The sequence below is a fragment of the Mchenga conophoros genome, linkage group LG7 (genome assembly GCF_057382185.1).
Source record: "Mchenga conophoros isolate Kocher_MC1m ecotype Shallow Benthic linkage group LG7, M_conophoros_male_GT1.1, whole genome shotgun sequence".
Taxonomy (NCBI): Eukaryota; Metazoa; Chordata; class Actinopteri; order Cichliformes; family Cichlidae; genus Mchenga; species Mchenga conophoros.
Window position 1 is genome coordinate 50,611,721 of NC_140532.1, and position 23,238 is coordinate 50,634,958.

The window sequence follows — 23,238 nt, forward strand, 5'->3', positions numbered from 1 at the left end:
CTGATATTTTCAATATTTCAGATAAAAGATGGGCGCTGGCACCAGACCCATTTTGTGTTCCACTCCCTAGACCCCACACTCCTCCCTGTGGTTGACATTTACAACCTGCCAAAAGCTAGTCCCGGCTCTCATTACCACCTGGAAGTGAGCCCTGTTTGCTTCCTGTGAGACTGTGTCTTCAGAGCAAAGACGGATGGAACAAGATACATTCGCATAGGTGGAGAATGGCGCAATCTCCCAACCAACCAAACCATGTCCAAACCGTGGCCAAACACTGTCCAAGCAAGAAGATGCCACCAACCCCCAAACAGATCCTGCTTCGCTCTGCCAAACTCCCTGGACTGCAAACACAGAGGGAGGAAGCACAGGGACCTCGGGCTGGAGCCGGGGGCAAAGAAGGGCTGAGAAAGAACAGGGCAGTTCTCGCACTACAACCTTCTTCAGGCTCTTCGAAAAGGATCTTCTCATATACGCTTACTTGGAGAAAATAAAGGCGCTATGCCACAAAATCTCTCCAGAACATTTCTAAGTGAAGGGAGACAAAGGCCAAGTTAATCAGTGGACATTATAGTAACTTATTTTTGTATACAGTCTGTATACTGAGCGTACTTTTGGGGGAGAAATACCAGAAATTTATTTCTGCTAGAAGAAAAGAATTAAAGTAATCCGGATTAGTTCAATGTACATATTTATATATATATGCTTATAATTAACTTTTATACCTGTATATCTTATGTAAATTAATAATAATAGTAATAATAATAATAATAATAATATTCTTTAAGTGCAATAGAAAACGAGAAGATAATTTGGTGTTTTAAATCTATATGGAAGGATTTGTCAGAGGTGCCTTTTTTTTTTTTTGCCTTTGGTGCTCATCTTCTCGTGATCCGGCATAGGTGAATCAATCCAGAGGGAGAGTTGTTTGCTTAAATTGAGCAGAAGTCACATTTATATTTGTTTTACTCCATTGGGAGATTTCCCTGATGTGGGAAACAGCCAGTGGCACACAGTTAGCCCTCAGTAAATTACATCCAAAGCCACAAGCCAATACCTATCCACAGGGGGTATATTAAATACTTACTAGACCAGATGCCACTGATGATTAGGGAGAATTTAGATGGAGATTAGGGGTCAGGTTTAGGGAGACTATGGAGCTCAGGTTCTCAGTAGTGTTTCTCTAACTGTGGAGTGTCCTTGCTTCTTTATTTATCATTTACAGTAAAAGGTAGGTGTTCTTTTTAAATCAGCATCAGTCATAAACCTTTCCTACCCCACCTATACAGCAATCTTTAGAGGGGAACTGAGCCACATGAGAGAGTAGTGTGAATACAGGAATCCAAATCAACCTCCATTTCTAAGCCTGTCGTCGCTCTACTGCCTGGTGCTAGGTAAACTGTTTAAGGTGCTAGCCATAGTGCTGTATTTACACCACTGTGCAAAAATATCCCAATGTTTATAGTGTTTGCATGCTTAAACAAATCAAAAAATATTGCCATAGCTGTATAATGCACTATAATAGCGATATCCCATCTAGCACTACAGAATTCCCATAAAGTCAGTCATCTGTCATTTATGTAAATGTGTTCAGTGCTGCAATTGTAGGTGTATTAGAGAGCTTATTACTGAAAAAAACCCAAAAACATTTCTGCTTTTGCATGCCCGCATAAATCTCAGCATTTGAAGTATTTTTTAAGGCTAAAATTGTTTTCTCTGTACAAAGCCCCTTCTCTCCCACAGCTGTATGTATTAAGTGTAGAGACACACTAGTGGAGATAGTTTTTACTAAATGATAATAATATTAAATAAAAAAAACATTTCTTTGATGTAGCTGGACACAAATGTGTATAATTGTGTAAACCTCGCTGTATACAATGGATCCCCTCTTGCTAATTTAATGTTATTTAATGTTGTTAATGTGGTTGCTGACTGAAGCAAGTTTCTGTTGGTTGAAGCAATACTACTCTTTCTGACAACTTTCGAAAAATCAGTTATCCCAACTGGTCTTGGAGTTTATAGATTTGTTTTATGTGTAAATTTGGGACTCCAGAGAACAAATTTATTGCAATGTTAATTCTTTTATTTTTGTAACTTTTTTTTCCGTTATGTTCCTCTATGATAATCAAACATGTACTGTACCAGGATTGTGCTATTCTATCACTTGTGTTTTTAAAGAAATTATGCAAATATGTGAATTTTATTTTCCTTTTCCTTTTGTAAATCTGTTGTAGACATTTCAAGAAGCTAAGAATACCTCACAATTTTACGCAGGACTTGGACAAACGTTTTTTTCTTGCCTTTATAATTCAAATCTGTTTCGGAAATATCAGCCAAATGCAGCGAGTAAGTCCTCCAACTCTGAACAAGACGGTTTCTGTTGCCTTCATCGTTTCTCTGTCTACTCTTTAGTGATTGTTCGGTGTCCATTTGTTAAATAAATACTTTTAATTTGTGTCTGGATTTTTACTTTAACCATTGGCCATAAGCTGTGATGCAAAACATATTTTACTTATTTACCAACCTAATAAAGTTGCAAAAATGTGTGGCTTTGACATACAGTAAACAATATCGACACTCTATATCATCAATCTATATGTGCTGAACTATAAGGACACAAAGGCTTTTCGGGCCACTGGTTGCACAACTTAGCTATAATTAAACACATAGAGCGTTTCGACATTGCAATATGACTCCAGACGGGTGTAACTTTTTCCACAAGGTGACACCGTGGTGAGTTGATTCATCGCTCACACCTGAGTAGAGGCCTTCAGGATCCTAAGTATTGGAACATGGACACCATTTTTGTCATTTTACCTCTGGACATGGTCTTGTGGCTTCTCTGGACAAATTAAAAAATAACAAACTGATAAATTTTTTTAAAGACTCAAAATTTTACGAACAGAAAGTAACATAAATCCAAATGTAGGGATTGTTTTTAACCATGATAATCATGGTTTTTTAATCATATTTAATACATCATTTTTTAAATACCTCTACATCATCAGTGTGTATGTGTTTTGTTTTTAAGAAACCTAAATGAACTGCACAATTATTGATGGCTCAGGGTTTACAGCTTTAATACTTTGATGCAATTAATTTGTAGTCAGTGACCATTTGAAGTCTGGACCTCACTGAGGGCATCACCTCCGTTCCTTGAGGTTTGGGGAATTTTTCTCTGCACAGGCCCAACCACAGCATTTCTGCCAGGTTGAGCTCTTTGACTGAAACATTGCACCACCTTGATTCTTTTCTTCTTCAGCCAATCTGTTGTAGATTTGCAGCTGTGGTTTGGACCATTGTCCTTTTACATGACCTAGTTCCAGACAAGCTTTAGCGGTCAGACAGATGGCCTCACATTTGACTCCAGAATACTTTGCTATACAGAGGAGTTTGTGGTGCACTTAGTGACTCCAAGGTGCCCTGGACCCATGGTAGTCCAAATCATCACCCGTCCACCACCATGCTTTACAGTTGATATAAAGTGTTTGTGCTGATATGCTGTGTTTGGTTTTTACCAAACATGGTGTTATGCATTATGGCCAAACATGTCCACTTTGTTGTCATCTTTGAAAAAGACATTGTTCCAGTCATTTTGTGGTTTGCACAGTTCAGATGCAACCATGCAAACCTCAGCAATGCTGCCGTGTTCGTTCAAACAATCACTACAATCTTCTTCTCACTGCACCGCCTGCTAACTAAAACCTCTAGAGTTTGAGATGTAGTTGTTCAGGTTTTTTGCGGTTTCTCTGAAGATTGTATGGTCTAACTTTGGGGTAAATTTGCTGAACTTCCACTCCTGGTAAGACTGACATGTCCTGAATATTTTCCATAATTGTTCTGACTGTAAAATGATTTGGAAATAACCTTATAACCCTTCACAAACTGATGGGCAGCAATAATCACTTCTCTTGTCATAGATGATATTTTTTCTCCACGGCATTATGTGAACACACACCTGAATGCTCCTCATGAGCAAAATGCTAAAATGTTTGTTTTTATAGAGGTGCTCACGCCTTTGATGATCAGTTAATCAAATGCATTTGATTAGCAGCACCAGGCTGCTACTTACCCTCCTAATTCAATGGAAAAAGTGAAGGTGTATTGAATCTCACACCACTTCTGTATTTTGGCTTAGTTTTTCTTAAATAAATAATTGGCAAATGGACTGGTATCTATATACCAGCCTTTATTCAATTTGAGCATTCACTGTGCTTCCTACTAAAAGTCTCATTCACCCAATAACACACACATTCATACAGTGTTTTTTTATCTATATCTATTCACTGTTTATCTAACATTCACACACTCACACTTTGATGGATGCAGTACTTTGCCCAAGGATGCTTCAGCATATGGACAGGAGGAGCCAGGGAGAGATCGGTAGATGACACCCTCAATCACCTGAGCCACAGCCGCCCTCATTTTAGATAATGACATGATAATACCCATAAATATGTTCATGTGAGATTGTAATTACTCAATTTTAAGACCGGCTGATGATCAGATGATTTTTCTATGTCCACATATTTGAAACCTTAGAAGTTAAAGGGATTAGTTTATTTTGGCCTCCAAATCTAGAGCAAGTAGTTCTCTGATGGTGGAAAAACGTTCTTCACTAATGCGCTTTGATAGAAAAAGAAAATAATCTAGTGATTTCTAGTCCATTTTGTGTTTGTATGAATTCACCTCAAAATGTGAATGAATAACATAATCCAAAACAAATGACACGCAAAGAACTGAAAGCCTTTAGAGATTGAGCTATAATGATAATAATAATAATAATAATAATAATAATAATAATAATAATAATAATAATAATAATAATACTAATAATAATAATAATGAATACAGCCTGAAGTTTTGAATTACACCACATGCTGTCGCTATTGTTCTCTGATTTATTTCATGTGCAGCAGATGCTTACACAAGGGAGGGCATAGATGTTTTTCAGAACTTGCATGGACGATAAAATACAGAGACTGAAGCCATTACTGTAAGGTCGTTTAACTAAATGTTGTAATTAGCCCACTTAGTGGAGCAAATGTTAATTATGCTGCGGCATCAAGCAACACACCCGGCGTCCCACTCACCACACACACATATAAATCATCCTAAAGGATGTTTTTACCATCCTAGTAAATATGCGGAAAAACACACAAATCTGTCATCTGGTTCATTTCCTTTTGGAGTTTAGTAAAATTAGTTTAGTCTTAATGCGCTCTCGGGAAGAGAAAGCGCCAACATTGATCCAAACTTACAGTTTTAGATCAATGCTGGCGCTTTCTCTTTTGGATCAATCTTGGTAATGATCCAAAAGTGGAAGTTTTGGATCAATACTAAGTCAACAGGATACGGATTATTGGGTAATATAATTAAAAAGTCGTCTTTTCCAATAATGGAGTTGTCGAGCACAGAAATATACCTTTGGCTGAATGACAGTTGGAAAAAAAAAACATCCAAGCTGACAGCGTGTGTATTTTTGAGCCTTTATGAACCTTCCCACGGTGTTTGCTTTGGCCAATCGCTTTGTCTCTATATCCACCCAGCTCCGTGCTGCCTTTCGACCTGCTCGAAAAAATATCCCCACTTTGAGGTCATTAGCAATAATTATCTTGAACCTAACTGTATTTTGAACTAATGTTAACATGAAGCTTAAAATAAGAAGAAAACACAGTCTGGCTTGTTGTAACTTTACATCATAATACTAATCATTTCGGTGTATCACAGGCTAGGTTTCGTTACAAATATTTCCTGCAGCGCCTAAAGGCAGCACCAGTTTCCAACGTGCACAATGGTGACGTTTACCATATCATGATGGCGGTAGCCTGGACTATTTTGAATTCCGTCCCGCTTTTTGAACTTTACACTGCGTCCAGTCGGTAAAATGATATATTGCTTTGGCGAGAACAAACAATAAGTGAACCACAATTATGGATTCCGTCGTGGGGGACGATGTGACGCTCCCCGTTGACATCAACGGAAGGTAAAACAGTCAACAAAAGCTAGCGGGCTAACGCTAGCGTGTATGAGCGTTACTGTATGTTTTAGCTCTTCTGAAAACAATATTTTACATAGTTACCGCTGCTTGGGCCTGCCTATGAGACCAAAGCTCTCGAGTTGTATTGTTTTAGACACACAACGATACTAAATGAAGTTCTTTAACAGTCGTCTGCGAAAATGTCTTTGCTTAGCTTTTATTACTGTAGGTTTAACAAGAAACGTCTGTTTTATAATTTGGGTGTAGCAATATTAGGTCATCTTCTATTTAGGGGATCATACGTACATGTAAAATTATGCTTCCATGTTGTAGTAGCCATCTGTAATATAGATTTGATTATGAAAATGTGCTGGGGAAATAACGGAAACAAAACAAAAGCTACTAAATATATAATTGCCATAGATAATTGCTATATACACAGTTTTTCCCACTTTAAGTTGCTTGTCTGTCTGCAGCAGGTCATATTGACATACACACTATTTGGAAAAATATTACTCATATAAACAGTTAACATCGAAGTCCAGTAAATGCGTACCTAACGGTAGTAACGTTTCGTTTAGCTGGGAAGAAAATGCCAATGAAGGAAGGGGGAGGGGGGTGTGTGAATTGATAGGCTGTGAACACTGGTCCAGAAAGGATGCTCTGTACTGACCACTGCTTGTGGCACGGTTACGAATCATACTCAGCTCTGTCGATGTTGCTGTGATGTTGCCGCGAGTGGCAGCACGACGTGTTGAGCTGTCATGCAGAGAGTGAAAGAAAGCGGAAATTATGAGAAGCACTGTCAGACCGCATCAGCGGCGTCTCTGCCACTATTGTCACAAAATGAGGAGTTAACATTCTTATATTTATTTCCTTTCCTTTTTTCCCGCGTGCTCTCCGTTACGTGGAGAAAGAGCGTGATTGTGGTAGGTGAAGCGTTCATCATTAGCTTTGCTGCACTGTGCTCTTCCTGGGTAGTGCTGAACAATGTAGCTAGTTTACAGCTTCTTTTTCATTCTTACAGATAAGCTAGTTTTCGCATCTCTGCCTTAATGCGTTTAGTGTCCCCTTGTTAGTTTCCCTTTTAAGGACCAGGCACAGCTTGTGTTTGGTGGAAAAGCTTTCATCCAGGTGGTAAGCATACCTCAGTAATTCAAGATGTCAGCTGATATGTGTGGTGTGCATTGTTGGGTAATTCTGAAACCCGACTCACTTTAGTCTTTTAGTTTCGAAATTGTGACCTTGCTCGACTTACTGTTGTGGGGTTTTTTTTATAATTACTGTGCGTGAGCTTAGCCGCGTTCATGATTTCCAGTAGCAGCTGAACAAAGTGAGAAAAAGAGGAAGTCACTGTTTACATGCTGTTACATTGTTTCCACTGGGTGCTGGAGGGGTTACTACAACTGAACCGTTGTCAAAACTCTGTCAAAAACACTCAAAGGGGTCAGTGTTAATGTCTTGGCTTCTTTATGGGAAGGTTTAATGTGAGATGCTGTTTTTGGAAGTTGTTTTACGTGTTTATGGCTCTTGCTTTACGCTGTTGCTGTAGAGTGCTTCCTCTGCATTTACACAGGAAGGGGTTTTTCTTGGCATGTGAAACCTCAGTGATGCAATACTTGTCAGCAGAGTTTTACCGACCTTCAGTGTGTTTGTGGAGGGATACTGTGTTCCTTTTATCCATACACATGCACATGAACAAGCAGTATTTGACCGATTTGTTTTCTGGTTGCTGAATTGCATCAGCTGTGATTTGCTATTCTAAATTATAATAATAACAACTATTTTCAGTTGACGTCGGATCTTCGTTAAATCACTGTAATGTACCCGTTCCTCAAAACAAAGATGGGAAAGAGCAGTGTCATTGTGTTTGAGTCTGAAACTTTAGAAGCAATAAACAGCCTATTTATAGCAGGGACATTCAGTCTCCACAGAGTCGCAGAAAGCCTGGAAAAGGACTGAACCTGAACAAAATATTTTAATATATTTGTCTGATTAGAATTGTAAATCGACTCAGGGGAATTCAACGAAGAAGCAGTAGCACTGTGGTTTTTCTAATGCAGAGAGGTTTTGGAGGAAGTTATTCACTGCTGAACTTCATGCTATTCCATGCAACGGTCAGGGTGGAGGAACATGAACCTGGGCCCAGATAGTTCATGTTCCTGTTTATGCACATGATAGTTATTGGTATGCCCGGTTGTGGTGTAGCGGTGCATTCCTGGTTCCAGATGTGTGTGTTGCTGGTGTTTGGTGTATTATACTTTGTCAGTGAGTGACGCCACCGTCCCATCACTGTCTGACGCTTAGCTGATCAGAGCCACAGTGCTCTGCTTGTGCACAAATGAAAGCCATCTCCATCCATTGGTTTCTCTGTCTTCCAGGCTGCCACTGGCACATGGTCTCTCTCTCTCTCTCTTTCTCTCTCTCTCTCACACACACACACACACACACACACACACACACACACACACACACACACACACACACACATACACACACACACACACACAGAAAGGCAGCTCTACCATAGTGGATGTAAATAAGGCAGAGAGTCATTCTTAAGCTATTTATGGAGCATCCTTGGGGCTCAGTGGAACTGGCCAGCGTGAGTAATGTGTGAACATCATGAATTTGTGTTTTTCTGAAACACATGAATCGGTGTCTGCTGTGTTTGAGAGCTTTAGTTCTTTTTATTTTTTTTAAATTTGCGTTTTTTTTTTGTTAAATATGTTGGGAGTGTGACAGTGATATTTAGTCAGATATTCATAGTGACTCGGCTGCATGAATAACAAATGATTGTGTCCCCAGCTGCCGGCTGCCTGATTCCATAGGTGCTGAAGAATTTTCTGCAGACAGCATGTCAGGTACAGTAAGATTCTCTTTTGTTCTCCTCCCTGTTCATTTTTCATGCTCAGGTGTGTTCGTCTCATGTGTATTAATTAATGCCACTGCTGAATCATTGCTGTCACCCACCCCATGGCTTTTGTTTTCAGAGCTGCGATGAGGGAATAGCTGGATGATGATAATAAGCTAATCCCATTTATACTTTCTTCTTGATGTATGCCAAAAATATACACAGAGTTAGATTTATACACACAAGCCAATAAATGGTTAATTTATAGATATAGGTCATAGGGCTGCTCGATTATGGCAAAAATGATAATCACGATTATTTTCACTGAAATTGAGATCACGATTATTTGACGATATTTATTTAACCCTTTAAGACCTACTATAGAACCAAGTCCACCAGAGCTTATATTATTTTTTTTACATGCTGTAGTGCCATTTGTGGGAGCATTTCAAGTTGCTATACATCAATACAACTGTTATAGCCCATATTTTAATAATATGTATGCATTAAGTCCATAGTAATTACATAAATTGCAAAAAAGTGCAATAAACTACAAAAAAAATTGAAAATCGCTTTTGTTTTGTTTACATATATTTCTACTTGGAGAAATTTAAGAGGCTTATCCCTCAAAACTTTAAATACAATAAAGTTGCAAAAAATAGTTTACAACAACAGGAAATTTATTTTGAGTGTCTTCATAGTTTTATTTTGGAGATACAGCAATTTTTATATACTGCAGGAAAAACAAAAAACAATCCTATGATGCAGATTTGCAAAGAAAACAGCATGTGCATCATTTCACTGTGGGAAGTGTTACGAACAGCTGATAGGAACGGCAAAGCGTGTTTCTGGAATATTATGTTTTTGTTCCTGCAAGCGCTTTTTATGCAATTTTTGCAAAGCTATATGTGGAACGAAACCGTGACCGAGGACAAGCTGATGGCATCAGATGTAAGTACAACTCCTCCGGTTTCATGTGCAAAACAAATTATTGCGCTAGCTTACACAGTTCAGGTTCTACAGGGATTTAAAAATAGTTACGCAAAACGGAGCGTGCTGCTCTGACCGGCTTTAAAGGGTTAACAATGACTTTAAAAAAATAATATAAAATAGTGTGCAACACCACTGAAGTTTTTTTTTTTTTTAAACTCTCTTTTCAACCAACGGCAGTCACTCTCCAAATAACTTCTGCTTAGCTTTCCGAGCTTCCCTCGGGTCCTCTTAATCAGCGGTCTTCAACCTTTTTTGCGCCACGGACCGGTTTATGCCCGACAGTATTTTCACGGACCGGCCTTTAAGGTGTCGTGGATAAATTAGGGAGGGGCTAATAATCGGCTCAGTCATTTTTAATGATCGTTGAAAGCCCAGATCGTAATCGTGATTAAAATTCGATTAATTGAGCAGCCCTAATAGGTCAGCATCTGACCTATATTCCGACTGTTTTGCAGTGCTCAGACAGACACAAACAATAACACTGTTTTGACGACTGGATAAAACGACTGTTCTTGTTAGCAAATGTTTTAATATCTGAAATAAAGTGAAATACATTTTTTCAGCAGCACCTGCAGATGTTTAAACATCACAACAGTTTTATAGATGAATCCATAGGTTTGGATAGGCTTCCATATTCAAAACAAACCGCATTCCTAAAATGATAAGGCGCCGTTACCTTTTATTCACTTAAATACTTGAAAACAAATAACAGAAATAACTCTGGCATGCACGATATGTAAATAGCAGATATTGCAAATGTTTTTTGCAGCTAGTAAATGATTTTTTTCCCCCAGACTTTTTGTGCACATAACTTCATGGAGTGATGTATTCATGTTCAGGTTAGGTGATTGTGCAGTCAAACAAATAAGCTTAAGCTTGTGCTATATTTATGGCAAACTTTCAGTTATATAATGGCTTCTGTGATGTTTTTTTTAGTTTGAATTGACTGATTGGATGATGTTTGCGTCCAGATTTTGCTAATACTTAGTGCACAGGACAGGTGTTGAACTCCAGGCCTTGAGGGCCGGTGTCCTACAGGTTTTAGATGTGTCCTTGATCCAACATAGCTGATTCAAATGGCTGAATTACCTCCTCAACATGTCTTGAAGTTCTCTAGAAGCCTGGTAGTGAGCTAATCATTTCATTCAGGTGTGTTGACCCAGGGTGTTATCTAAAACCTGCAGGACTCCGGCCCTCGAGGCTTGGAGTTTGACACTACTGACTTAGTGGATTCCTTTCTTCTCTCTGTCTGTGCAATCTTTCTGGTATCACAAGTGCTCTTTTTATGTAACTATACTTTTAGTCATTATGCAGTCTTGGAACTCAACTGTTTCCTAACTTGGCCTTTGGGGACCGTGGCCAGTGTTTTGGGGCTTCCGCTGTAGCCAAATATTTGCATAACAGATATCGAGTTGAAGCCTTCCTGTTCCTTGTCCCGATCATTGTTTACCAATGTAGAGAAACTGTAAATAATCTAATCAGAAAGCTAAATGACTGTGAGACAGTAGCTGATAGTTTAGAGATAGCATTACATCCAGAATCGTACAGATTCGTCTGTTTTCTTTTTTTCCTAAGCTTTAATAATTCTTTCTTGTTTGCTGTTGGTGCATCAACACCAGTAAAGTGTGAACAGGTCAACTAAAGCTAAACCACTGCACATTAAATATGCACTAATATAGGCTGAGCATTAATATCAGCCTTGTTGACTATACGAATGAAATGACTTTTGCCTTTGGCAGCAGCCAGTGTTTATCTGAAGGTCACATCAATTTTGTGCTGGCTCTGTGTTCAGAAATAGTCTACAAAAGAGCTGAAAGGCACAAAAGAATTTACCACTGAGTATATCCCTGTTACATGCATTTTGCAGCGAAACTGAAGGTTTCCTTGTCCTTTCTGCCCAGAATTTTTTATCCTGTCAGAAAGCTTTTCTCCTCCTGAGCTTTTATTGACTCCCACAGTTTCCCTTAACTGCCATTTCTTAATGACAATTCAGACAGAGGAAATTGCATGTTGAACGCACTTTGATATCTTTTTTTAGCCTTCCGCTGCTCTGCAGACATCAATTAACTTCGTTTCACATCTCCATTCAGTTTTAGAGGAGTCCATAGTTATTGAGTGTTTATCAAGTCTTGGAGCTGTCCACAGCTTTCCTAATAACAAATCTTTATTAGGAAATGAATGGACGCTCTTATGAGTGGATGGACACCCACAATGTCATAAGTAGTATTTTATTTGGAGAAAAAAAACCCTAATGAAGTAAACGGTGCATTAATGTTTTAAGAAAGCTAATTTAGTGTTTGTTTGCTGCAGTAGTTTGAAGTAATTAAGCAGTAATTATATCTTAGTGAAAAATCCAGTAAAATAAAGCTCGTCCTGAAGTATATTTTTGAATGAACTCCTGAAAATGTCAGAAGAATCAGGTTGGAACTAAACCAGACTGTGCATGTGTGAAAACAGCTAATGGTTTTACCATAATAATAATAAACCCCACTATAGAGCTTCAGAGCTATGTTTTCATTGAATACACTAGGCAACAAAAATCAACATAATTTCTCTAAACTTTTGAAATAATGTGAACATAAACAAGTAAGTAGTACTTTAAGAGTGATGTGTGACGGAGGCTGTCTTGTGAAGCAGCAGCAAATGATGAATCAGGAGTTTGTGTTGTGAAATTTGTTGTTGACTAGTGTTACATGATCAGCTGTAAGCTGTTTCAACTGGTCTAAACAGGGCAACTCTCAGGGAGCTCGTCCATCTCTGATGCCTGTGCAGTGAAAACTCCTTTCTGTGTCTCTTATCTCTCCAACATAAACAGAGTGAGGATATATGTGAAAGCAGCAAGTATGACTTATTCTTGAAAGCAGGAGAGATTCTTTGAGCTATGCAGCCTATACTTGCAGTTGTGACTCGTTTTAGTAAAACTGCTTTCTTGATGTTTTTACAGCTCCATCCTTCCCTGAAAAAATGTCCCCTGTTAAAGCTCTCACCATGAAGGACTATGAGAATGTAAGTGATTTCTGTCAACTTTCTGTTCTGTATGTTGCATATAGGTGGTGATACTGTCTTCTTGCAGTAAGTTGTATATTTACAGCTTTTTAACGAGTAGCTTCAGAGAATAAGCTGTCTGGATGAGGCAGTCAACTCTCCCTCCTGTACAACAAACAGGATAAAAACCTGATTCTCCATTCAGCCGAAAACCAAACCACATTGACCATTTAAGGAAATTTAGTGATGCAGTTTTTGTGCAAGAGGAGGAGAAGGAGGATTGAGGTGGGCTGAAGTCAATATTTCAGCATTTGATTGGAATGCTTGCTTGAAAATTTCGGGCCCGTGCTGTCTGGCCTGCATGATTAGAGGTTTTTACAAAGGGGTTCAGAGTTCTGACTCCTCCCTTTGACTGTCCACCCAACCCCCACTACCAGATGTATGCTGTTCTGAGCCTAGAGCACAATGATGCACAGTCTACTTCACACACATAAGCATTTTAAAAATAATTAAAGCTGCAAGCAGCGTTATGAGGGCCCTCGCACCCCCGGCACGTCGAGCCACTGCCAACACCTCAAACCGGCACGTCCGATGTGATGTCACATTGATGGATTTCATGCTTTTAATCACCAGCTAACATTTCATCTTATTCAACCAGGATTATAGTCATGCCACTAGGTGGCGCTCTAACCATTATTGACAAATAGCATAACAAACATTTCCAAGCTCGAGTCTCATCACACCTGCGACCTTTGGGAGAGATTGGACATTGTGTTTTTTAGTGACAGCAGATTACTGCTTTTTGCGAGTGATTGAAACTCTACGTGCCGCCATGACCACCCCGTTTCCCTGAACGGAAAAAGCTTCGCAATTTAACATCACAAAGGTCTTTAGATTCTACACACTGAAGAATGCTTCAATATGATGAAATCCCTTGGAGGAGTTCGTCAAAGTATGAGGCCTGAAAAGGGGGGAAAATGTCATCAAAATTACACATTAATTTTAAAATGGCTGACTTCCTGTTGGATTTGGGATATTGCTCCAAGAGACTTTTTTGTACATCTTGATATCTTACACAAGCTTACCAAGTGTCAGACTCATAGATGAAACACAGAGCAGGGGCTGATGTTTTGAAATATTGTAGGGGGCGCTGTGGAGCCATTTCGCGCTATTCAATGAAAATGATCACATGCCAACAAAGCCTTCATCCATTTGGAGGTGTGTGCCAAATTTCAAGCCTCTATAAACTTTCCAAGCCCCTCAAAAGCCACTTCATCTTTCATGGTGAACCGCGTTACCACCAGGGTGCGCCGTTCAGTTTAAAGTCACAATTTTTGCACTGAAGCATCACGAGGGACTGATGTTGATATTCACCGCTTTTGAGGTGGCCACGATGAACCTGTGAAAATCAGTACAACAAAATTAAAGCCATGACATTTCCTGTTGCCACTAGGTGGCGCTGTCCGTATTTCCGACAATGGGCACATCAATCTGTTCAGGGCGGGTCTGACATCATGCCTGTAAAGTCTGGTACTGATCAGACTGGATTTCATTGAGTTATACTAATTTGTTTCTTCATGGCGTGACATCAAAGTTCGCCATGCTGCTGGGGTCACACCCTTTCGTGAAAAGTCACAGTTTTCACTGTAACCCAAGACCAACTCCTTAAGGCTTTCCTGGAGAAATTTGAGGCTGCAGATGTCACCCATCACAATACTGTACCCCAAAGTGTAAAACATGACATTTCCTGTTCCCACTAGGTGGCGCTGTACCTGGTGTCAAATATGGCAGTTGAAATATGTTCAGGGGTGGAGCCTTATCATATGTGTTCACTTTGGTCAAGGTCAGAAAATGTATGACAAAATGAGAGGCAATAAGATTTTCATGGCGAGTCATCGAAATTCGCCATGGCGCCACGGCCTCATAGTATTGTGAAAACTCAAAAGCTCCGCAATTTAACATGGCACAAGGGTGTAGTTGACACTGTCCAAATTTGAAGGTTATGAAATGAAACCCCAAGGAGGAGTTCGCAAAAGTTCGAGGCATGGAAATGGCAAAATTAGAGCCAAAATGTCACCTTCTCTTCCAAATGGCGGACTTCCTGTTGGGTTTGCGTCAATGGGCCCACAGACTTTTTTGTTCGTCTTGGCATGATACATATGTGTGCCAAATTTCATACATGTAGCTCAAACGATGTGGTCGTAGGGCTGCATTTAACAAGGCATAGGTGGCGCTCTAGAGCCATTTCCCAGTGCTCATATGTAAAACCATTAAAATACAAAATTTTTCACCAGACCTGGCATGTGTGCAAAATTTCATGAGTTTTTGAGCATGTTTAGGCCCTCAAAAAGGCCCTTGTTTCGCCTGAATAATAATAATAATAATAATTAAAGCTGCAAGCAGCGTTATGAGGGCCCTCGCACCCCCGGCACGTCGAGCTACTGCCAACACCTCAAACCGGCACGTCCGATGTGATGTCACATTGATGGATTTCATGCTTTTAATCACCAGCTAACATTTCATCTTATTCAACCAGGATTATAGTCATGCCACTAGGTGGCGCTCTAACCATTATTGACAAATAGCATAACAAACATTTCCAAGCTCGAGTCTCATCACACCTGCGACCTTTGGGAGAGATTGGACATTGTGTTTTTTAGTGACAGCAGATTACTGCTTTTTGCGAGTGATTGAAACTCTACGTGCCGCCATGACCACCCCGTTTCCCTGAACGGAAAAAGCTTCGCAATTTAACATCACAAAGGTCTTTAGATTCTACACACTGAAGAATGCTTCAATATGATGAAATCCCTTGGAGGAGTTCGTCAAAGTATGAGGCCTGAAAAGGGGGGAAAATGTCATCAAAATTACACATTAATTTTAAAATGGCTGACTTCCTGTTGGATTTGGGATATTGCTCCAAGAGACTTTTTTGTACATCTTGATATCTTACACAAGCTTACCAAGTGTCAGACTCATAGATGAAACACAGAGCAGGGGCTGATGTTTTGAAATATTGTAGGGGGCGCTGTGGAGCCATTTTGCGCTATTCAAGGAAAATGGTTACATAACAACAATGCCTTCATCCATTTGGAGGTGTGTGCCAAATTTCAAGCCTCTATAAACTTTTCAAGCCCCTCAAAAGCCACTTCATCTTTCATGATGAACAGCGTTGCCACCAGGGTGCGCCGTTCAGTTTAAAGTCACAATTTTTGCACTGAAGCATCACGAGGGACTGATGGTGATATTCACCGCTTTTGAGGTGGCCACGATGAACCTGTGAAAATCAGTACAACAAAGTTAAAGCCATGACATTTCCTGTTGCCACTAGGTGGCGCTGTCCGTATTTCCGACAATGGGCATATCAATCTGTTCAGGGCGGGTCTGACATCATGCCTGTAAAGTCTGGTACTGATCAGACTGGATTTCATTGAGTTATACTAATTTGTTTCTTCATGGCGTGACATCAAAGTTCGCCATGCTGCTGGGGTCACACCCTTTCGTGAAAAGTCACAGTTTTCACTGTAACCCAAGACCAACTCCTTAAGGCTTTCCTGGAGAAATTTGAGGCTGCAGATGTCACCCATCACAATACTGTACCCCAAAGTGTAAAACATGACATTTCCTGTTCCCACTAGGTGGCGCTGTCCTTGATGTCAAATATGGCAGTTGAAATATGTTCAGGGGTGGAGCCTTATCATATGTGTGCTCTTTGGTCCAGATCGGAACATGTATGACAGAATGAGAGGCAATAAGATTTTCATGGCGAGTCATCAAAATTCGCCATGGCGCCACGGCCTCATACTATTGTGAAAACTCAAAAGCTCCGCAATTTAACATGGCACAAGGGTGTAGTTGACACTGTCCAAATTTGAAGCTTATAGGACCAAATCCCAAGGAGGAGTTCGTTAAAGTTCGAGGCATGGAAATGGCAAAATTAGAGCCAAAATGTCACCTTCTCTTCCAAATGGCGGACTTCCTGTTGGGTTTGCGTCAATGGGCCCCCAGACTTTTTTGTTCGTCTTGGCATGATACACATGTGTGCCAAATTTCATACATGTAGCTCAAACGATGTGGTCGTAGGGCTGCATTTAACAAGGCATAGGTGGCGCTGTAGAGCCATTTCCCAGTGCTCATATGTAAAACCATTAAAATACAAAATTTTTCACCAAACCTGGCATGTGTGCAAAATTTCATGAGTTTTTGAGCATGTTTAGGCCCTCAAAAAGGCCCTTGTTTGGGGTGAATAATAATAATAATAATTAAAGCTGCAAGCAGCGTTATGAGGGCCCTCGCACCCCCGGCACGTCGAGCCACTGCCAACACCTCAAACCGGCACGTCCGATGTGATGTCACATTGATGGATTTCATGCTTTTAATCACCAGCTAACATTTCATCTTATTCAACCAGGATTATAGTCATGCCACTAGGTGGCGCTCTAACCATTATTGACAAATAGCATAACAAACATTTCCAAGCTCGAGTCTCATCACACCTGCGACCTTTGGGAGAGATTGGACATTGTGTTTTTTAGTGACAGCAGATTACTGCTTTTTGCGAGTGATTGAAACTCTACGTGCCGCCATGACCACCCCGTTTCCCTGAACGGAAAAAGCTTCGCAATTTAACATCACAAAGGTCTTTAGATTCTACACACTGAAGAATGCTTCAATATGATGAAATCCCTTGGAGGAGTTCGTCAAAGTATGAGGCCTGAAAAGGGGGGAAAATGTCATCAAAATTACACATTAATTTTAAAATGGCTGACTTCCTGTTGGATTTGGGATATTGCTCCAAGAGACTTTTTTGTACATCTTGATATCTTACACAAGCTTACCAAGTGTCAGACTCATAGATGAAACACAGAGCAGGGGCTGATGTTTTGAAATATTGTAGGGGGCGCTGTGGAGCCATTTCGCGCTATTCAATGAAAATGATCACATGCCAACAAAGCGTTCATCCATTTGGAGGTGTGTGCCAAATTTCAAGCCTCTATAAACTTTCCAAGCCCCTCAAAAGCCACTTCATCTTTCATGGTGAACCGCGTTACCACCAGGGTGCGCCGTTCAGTGTAAAGTCACAATTTTTGCACTGAAGCATCACGAGGGACTGATGTTGATATTCACCGCTTTTGAGGTGGCCACGATGAACCTGTGAAAATCAGTACAACAAAATTAAAGCCATGACATTTCCTGTTGCCACTAGGTGGCGCTGTCCGTATTTCCGACAATGGGCACATCAATCTGTTCAGGGCGGGTCTGACATCATGCCTGTAAAGTCTGGTACTGATCAGACTGGATTTCATTGAGTTATACTAATTTGTTTCTTCATGGCGTGACATCAAAGTTCGCCATGCTGCTGGGGTCACACCCTTTCGTGAAAAGTCACAGTTTTCACTGTAACCCAAGACCAACTCCTTAAGGCTTTCCTGGAGAAATTTGAGGCTGCAGATGTCACCCATCACAATACTGTACCCCAAAGTGTAAAGCATGACATTTCCTGTTCCCACTAGGTGGCGCTGTCCCTGGTGTCAAATATGGCAGTTGAAATATGTTCAGGGGTGGAGCCTTATCATATGTGTTCACTTTGGTCAAGGTCAGAAAATGTATGACAAAATGAGAGGCAATAAGATTTTCATGGCGAGTCATCAAAATTCGCCATGGCGCCACGGCCTCATAGTATTGTGAAAACTCAAAAGCTCCGCAATTTAACATGGCACAAGGGTGTAGTTGACACTGACCAAATATGAAGGTTATGAAATCAAACCCCAAGGAGGAGTTCGCAAAAGTTCGAGGCATGGAAATGGCAAAATTAGAGCCAAAATGTCACCTTCTCTTCCAAATGGCGGACTTCCTGTTGGGTTTGCGTCAATGGGCCCACAGACTTTTTTGTTCGTCTTGGCATGATACATATGTGTGCCAAATTTCATACATGTAGCTCAAACGATGTGGTCGTAGGGCTGCATTTAACAAGGCATAGGTGGCGCTCTAGAGCCATTTCCCAGTGCTCATATGTAAAACCATTAAAATACAAAATTTTTCACCAGACCTGGCATGTGTGCAAAATTTCATGAGTTTTTGAGCATGTTTAGGCCCTAAAAAAGGCCCTTGTTTCGCCTGAATAATAATAATAATAATAATAATAATAATAATAATAATAATAATAATAAGAAACGGAGCAGATACAATAGGGCCTTCGCACTCTCGGTGCTCGGGCCCTAATAAGAAACGGAGCAGATACAATAGGGCCTTCGCACTCTCAGTGCTCGGGCCCTAATAATTAAAGCTGCAAGCAGCGTTATGAGGGCCCTCGCACCCCTGGCACGTCGAGCCACTGCCAACACCTCAAACCGGCACGTCCGATGTGATGTCACATTGATGGATTTCATGCTTTTAATCACCAGCTAACATTTCATCTTATTCAACCAGGATTATAGTCATGCCACTAGGTGGCGCTCTAACCATTATTGACAAATAGCATAACAAACATTTCCGAGCTCGAGTCTCATCACACCTGCGACCTTTGGGAGAGATTGGACATTGTGTTTTTTAGTGACAGCAGATTACTGCTTTTTGCGAGTGATTGAAACTCTACGTGCCGCCATGACCACCCCGTTTCCCTGAACGTAAAAAGCTTCGCAATTTAACATCACAAAGGTCTTTAGATTCTACACACTGAAGAATGCTTCAATATGATGAAATCCCTTGGAGGAGTTCGTCAAAGTATGAGGCCTGAAAAGGGGGGAAAATGTCATCAAAATTACACATTCATTTTAAAATGGCTGACTTCCTGTTGGATTTGGGATATTGCTCCAAGAGACTTTTTTGTACATCTTGATATCTTACACAAGCTTACCAAGTGTCAGACTCATAGATGAAACACAGAGCAGGGGCTGATGTTTTGAAATTTTGAAGGGGGCGCTGTGGAGCCATTTCGCGCTATTCAAGGAAAATGGTTACATAACAACAATGCCTTCATCCATTTGGAGGTGTGGGCCAAATTTCAAGCCTCTATAAACTTGCAAGCCCCTCAAAAGCCACTTCATCTTTCATGTTGAACAGCGTTGCCACCAGGGTGCGCCGTTCAGTTTAAAGTCACAATTTTTGCACTGAAGCATCACGAGGGACTGATGGTGATATTCACCGCTTTTGAGGTGGCCACGATGAACCTGTGAAAATCAGTACAACAAAATTAAAGCCATGACATTTCCTGTTGCCACTAGGTGGCGCTGTACGTATTCCCGACAATGGGCACATCAATCTGTTCAGGGCGGGTCTGACATCATGCCTGTAAAGTCTGGTACTGAACAGACTGGATTTCATTGAGTTATACTAATTTGTTTCTTCATGGCGTGACATCAAAGTTCGCCATGCTGCTGGGGTCACACCCTTTTGCGAAAAGTCACAGTTTTCACTGTAACCCAAGACCAACTCCTTAAGGCTTTCCTGGAGAAATTTGAGGCTGCAGGTGTCACCCATCACTATACTGTACCCCAAAGTGTAAAACATGACATTTCCTGTTCCCACTAGGTGGCGCTGTCCCTGGTGTCAAATATGGCAGTTGAAATATGTTCAGGGGTGGAGCCTTATCATATGTGTTCACTTTGGTCAAGGTCAGAAAATGTATGACAAAATGAGAGGCAATAAGATTTTCATGGCGAGTCATCGAAATTCGCCATGGCGCCACGGCCTCATAGTATTGTGAAAACTCAAAAGCTCCGCAATTTAACATGGCCCAGGTGTGTAGTTGACACTGACCAAAGATGAAGCTTATACAACCAAATCCCAAGGAGGAGTTCGCAAAAGTTCGAGGCATGGAAATGGCAAAATTAGAGCCAAAATGTCACCTTCTCTTCCAAATGGCGGACTTCCTGTTGGGTTTGCATCAATGGGCCCACAGACTTTTTTGTTCGACTCGGCATGATACACATGTGTGCCAAATTTCATACATGTAGCTGAAACGATGTGGTCGTAGGGCTGCATTTAACAAGGCATAGGTGGCGCTGTAGAGCCATTTCCCAGTGCTCATATGTAAAACCATTAAAATACAAAATTTTTCACCAGACCTGGCATGTGTGCAAAATTTCATGAGTTTTTGAGCATGTTTAGGCCCTCAAAAAGGCCCTTGTTTCGCCTGAATAATAATAATAATAATAATTAAAGCTGCAAGCAGCGTTATGAGGGCCCTCGCACCCCGGCGTGTCGAGCCACACCCAACACCTAAAACCAGCACGTCCGATCTGATGTCACATTGATGGAATTCATGCATTTAACCAACAGCTAACATTTCATCTCATTCAATCATGATTATAGTCGTCCCACTAGGTGGAGCTCTAACCATTACTGACAAATGGCATAACAAACATTTCCTAGCTCGAGTCTCATCACACCTGAGACGTTTGGGAGAGATTGGACATTGTGTTTTTGAGTGACAGCAGATTACTGCTTTTTGGCGAGTGATTGAAACTCTAAGTGCCGCCATAACCACCCCGTTTCCCTGGACGTAAAAAGCTTCGCAATTTAACAACACAAAGGTCTTTGGATTCCACACACTGAAGAATGCTTCAATATGATGAAATCCCTTGGAGGAGTTCGTCAAAATATGAGGCCTGAAAAGAGGGGAAAATGTCATCAAAATTGCACATTAATTTTAAAATGGCTGACTTCCTGTTGGATTTGGGATATTGCTCCAAGAGACTTTTTTGTACATCTTGATATCTTACACAAGCTTACCAAGTGTCAGACTCATAGATGAAACACAGAGCAGGGGCTGACGTTTTGAAATATTGTAGGGGGCGCTGTGGAGCCATTTTGCGCTATTCAAGGAAAATGGTTACATGACAACAAAGCCTTCAACCATTTGGAGGTGTGTGCCAAATTTCAAGCCTCTATAAACTTTCCAAGCCCCTCAAAAGCCACTTCATTTTTCACGGTGAACAGCGTTGCCACCAGGGTGCACCGTTCAGTTTAAAGTCACAATTTTTGCACTAAAGCATCATCAAGGACTGATGGTGATATTCACCGCTTTTGAGGTGACCACGATGAACCTGTGAAAATCAGTACAACAAAATTAAAGCCATGACATTTCCTGTTGCCACTAGGTGGCGCTGTCCGTATTTCCGACAATGGGCACATCAATCTGTTCAGGGCGGGTCTGACATCATGCCTGTAAAGTCTGGTACTGATCAGACTGGATTTCATTGAGTTATACTAATTTGTTTCTTCATGGCGTGACATCAAAGTTCGCCATGCTGCTGGGGTCACACCCTTTCGCGAAAACTCACAGTTTTCACTGTAACCCAAGACCAACTCCTTAAGGCTTTTCTGGAGAAATTTGAGGCTGCAGATGTCACCCATCACTATACTGTACCCCAAAGTGTAAAACATAACATTTCCTGTTCCCACTAGGTGGCGCTGTCCTTGAGGTCAAATATGGCAGTTGAAATATGTTCAGGGGTGGAGCCTTATCATATGTGTTCACTTTGGTCAAGGTCAAAAAATGTATGACAAAATGAGAGGCAATAAGATTTTCATGGCGAGTCATCGAAATTCGCCATGGCGCCACGGCCTCATAGTATTGTGAAAACTCAAAAGCTCCGCAATTTAACATGGCACAAGGGTGTAGTTGACACTGACCAAATATGAAGGTTATGAAATGAAACCCCAAGGAGGAGTTCGCAAAAGTTCGAGGCATGGAAATGGCAAAATTAGAGCCAAAATGTCACCTTCTCTTCCAAATGGCGGACTTCCTGTTGGGTTTGCGTCAATGGGCCCACAGACTTTTTTGTTCGTCTTGGCATGATACACATGTGTGCCAAATTTCATACATGTAGCTCAAACGATGTGGTCGTAGGGCTGCATTTAACAAGGCATAGGTGGCGCTCTAGAGCCATTTCCCAGTGCTCATATGTAAAACCATTAAAATACAAAATTTTTCACCAGACCTGGCATGTGTGCAAAATTTCATGAGTTTTTGAGCATGTTTAGGCCCTCAAAAAGGCCCTTGTTTCGCCTGAATAATAATAATAATAATAATAATAATAATAATAATAATAAGAAACGGAGCAGATACAATAGGGCCTTCGCACTCTCGGTGCTCGGGCCCTAATTAAAGCTGCAAGCAGCGTTATGAGGGCCCTCGCACCCCCGGCGTGTCGAGCCATGCCCAACACCTGAAACCAGCACCTCCGATCTGATGTCACATTGATGGAATTCATGCATTTAACTACCAGCTAACATTTCATCTCATTGAACCATGATTATAGTCGTCCCAATAGGTGGCGCTCTAACTATTACCGACAATTGGCATACCAAACATTTCCGAGCTCGAGTCTCATCACACCTGAGACGTTTGGGAGAGATTGGACATTGTGTTTTTGAGTGACAGCAGATTACTGCTTTTTGGAGAGTGATTCAAACTCTAAGTGCC

General features: G+C 40.8%; 2 protein-coding genes across 6 annotated transcripts in view; both read left to right on the top strand.

The window, feature by feature from the left end:
• col27a1a (collagen, type XXVII, alpha 1a) overlaps positions 1-2,452 on the top strand; it is a 65,713-nt gene extending 63,261 nt beyond the window's left edge. Inside the window, exon 61 of the mRNA XM_085279982.1 lies at positions 22-2,452. Within this exon, the coding sequence (XP_085136108.1) occupies positions 22-168 (147 nt within the window). The 3' untranslated portion in view covers positions 169-2,452. The remainder of the gene's footprint in view (positions 1-21) is intronic.
• Positions 2,453-5,767: 3,315 nt separating this feature from the next.
• The window catches only part of cdk5rap2 (CDK5 regulatory subunit associated protein 2), a 63,073-nt gene continuing 45,602 nt past the window's right edge, over positions 5,768-23,238 (top strand). For 2 of the 5 annotated variants that reach the window (XM_085279992.1, XM_085279993.1), the window contains exons 1-3: positions 5,769-5,983; positions 8,786-8,841; positions 12,769-12,830. In XM_085279992.1, the coding sequence (XP_085136118.1) occupies positions 5,931-5,983; positions 8,786-8,841; positions 12,769-12,830 (171 nt within the window). In that variant the 5' untranslated portion in view covers positions 5,769-5,930. Of the gene's footprint in view, positions 5,984-6,800; positions 6,907-8,517; positions 8,583-8,785; positions 8,842-12,768; positions 12,831-23,238 lie in introns of those variants that run through there. The other 3 variants (XM_085279989.1, XM_085279995.1, XM_085279996.1) reach the window with 3 other exon arrangements.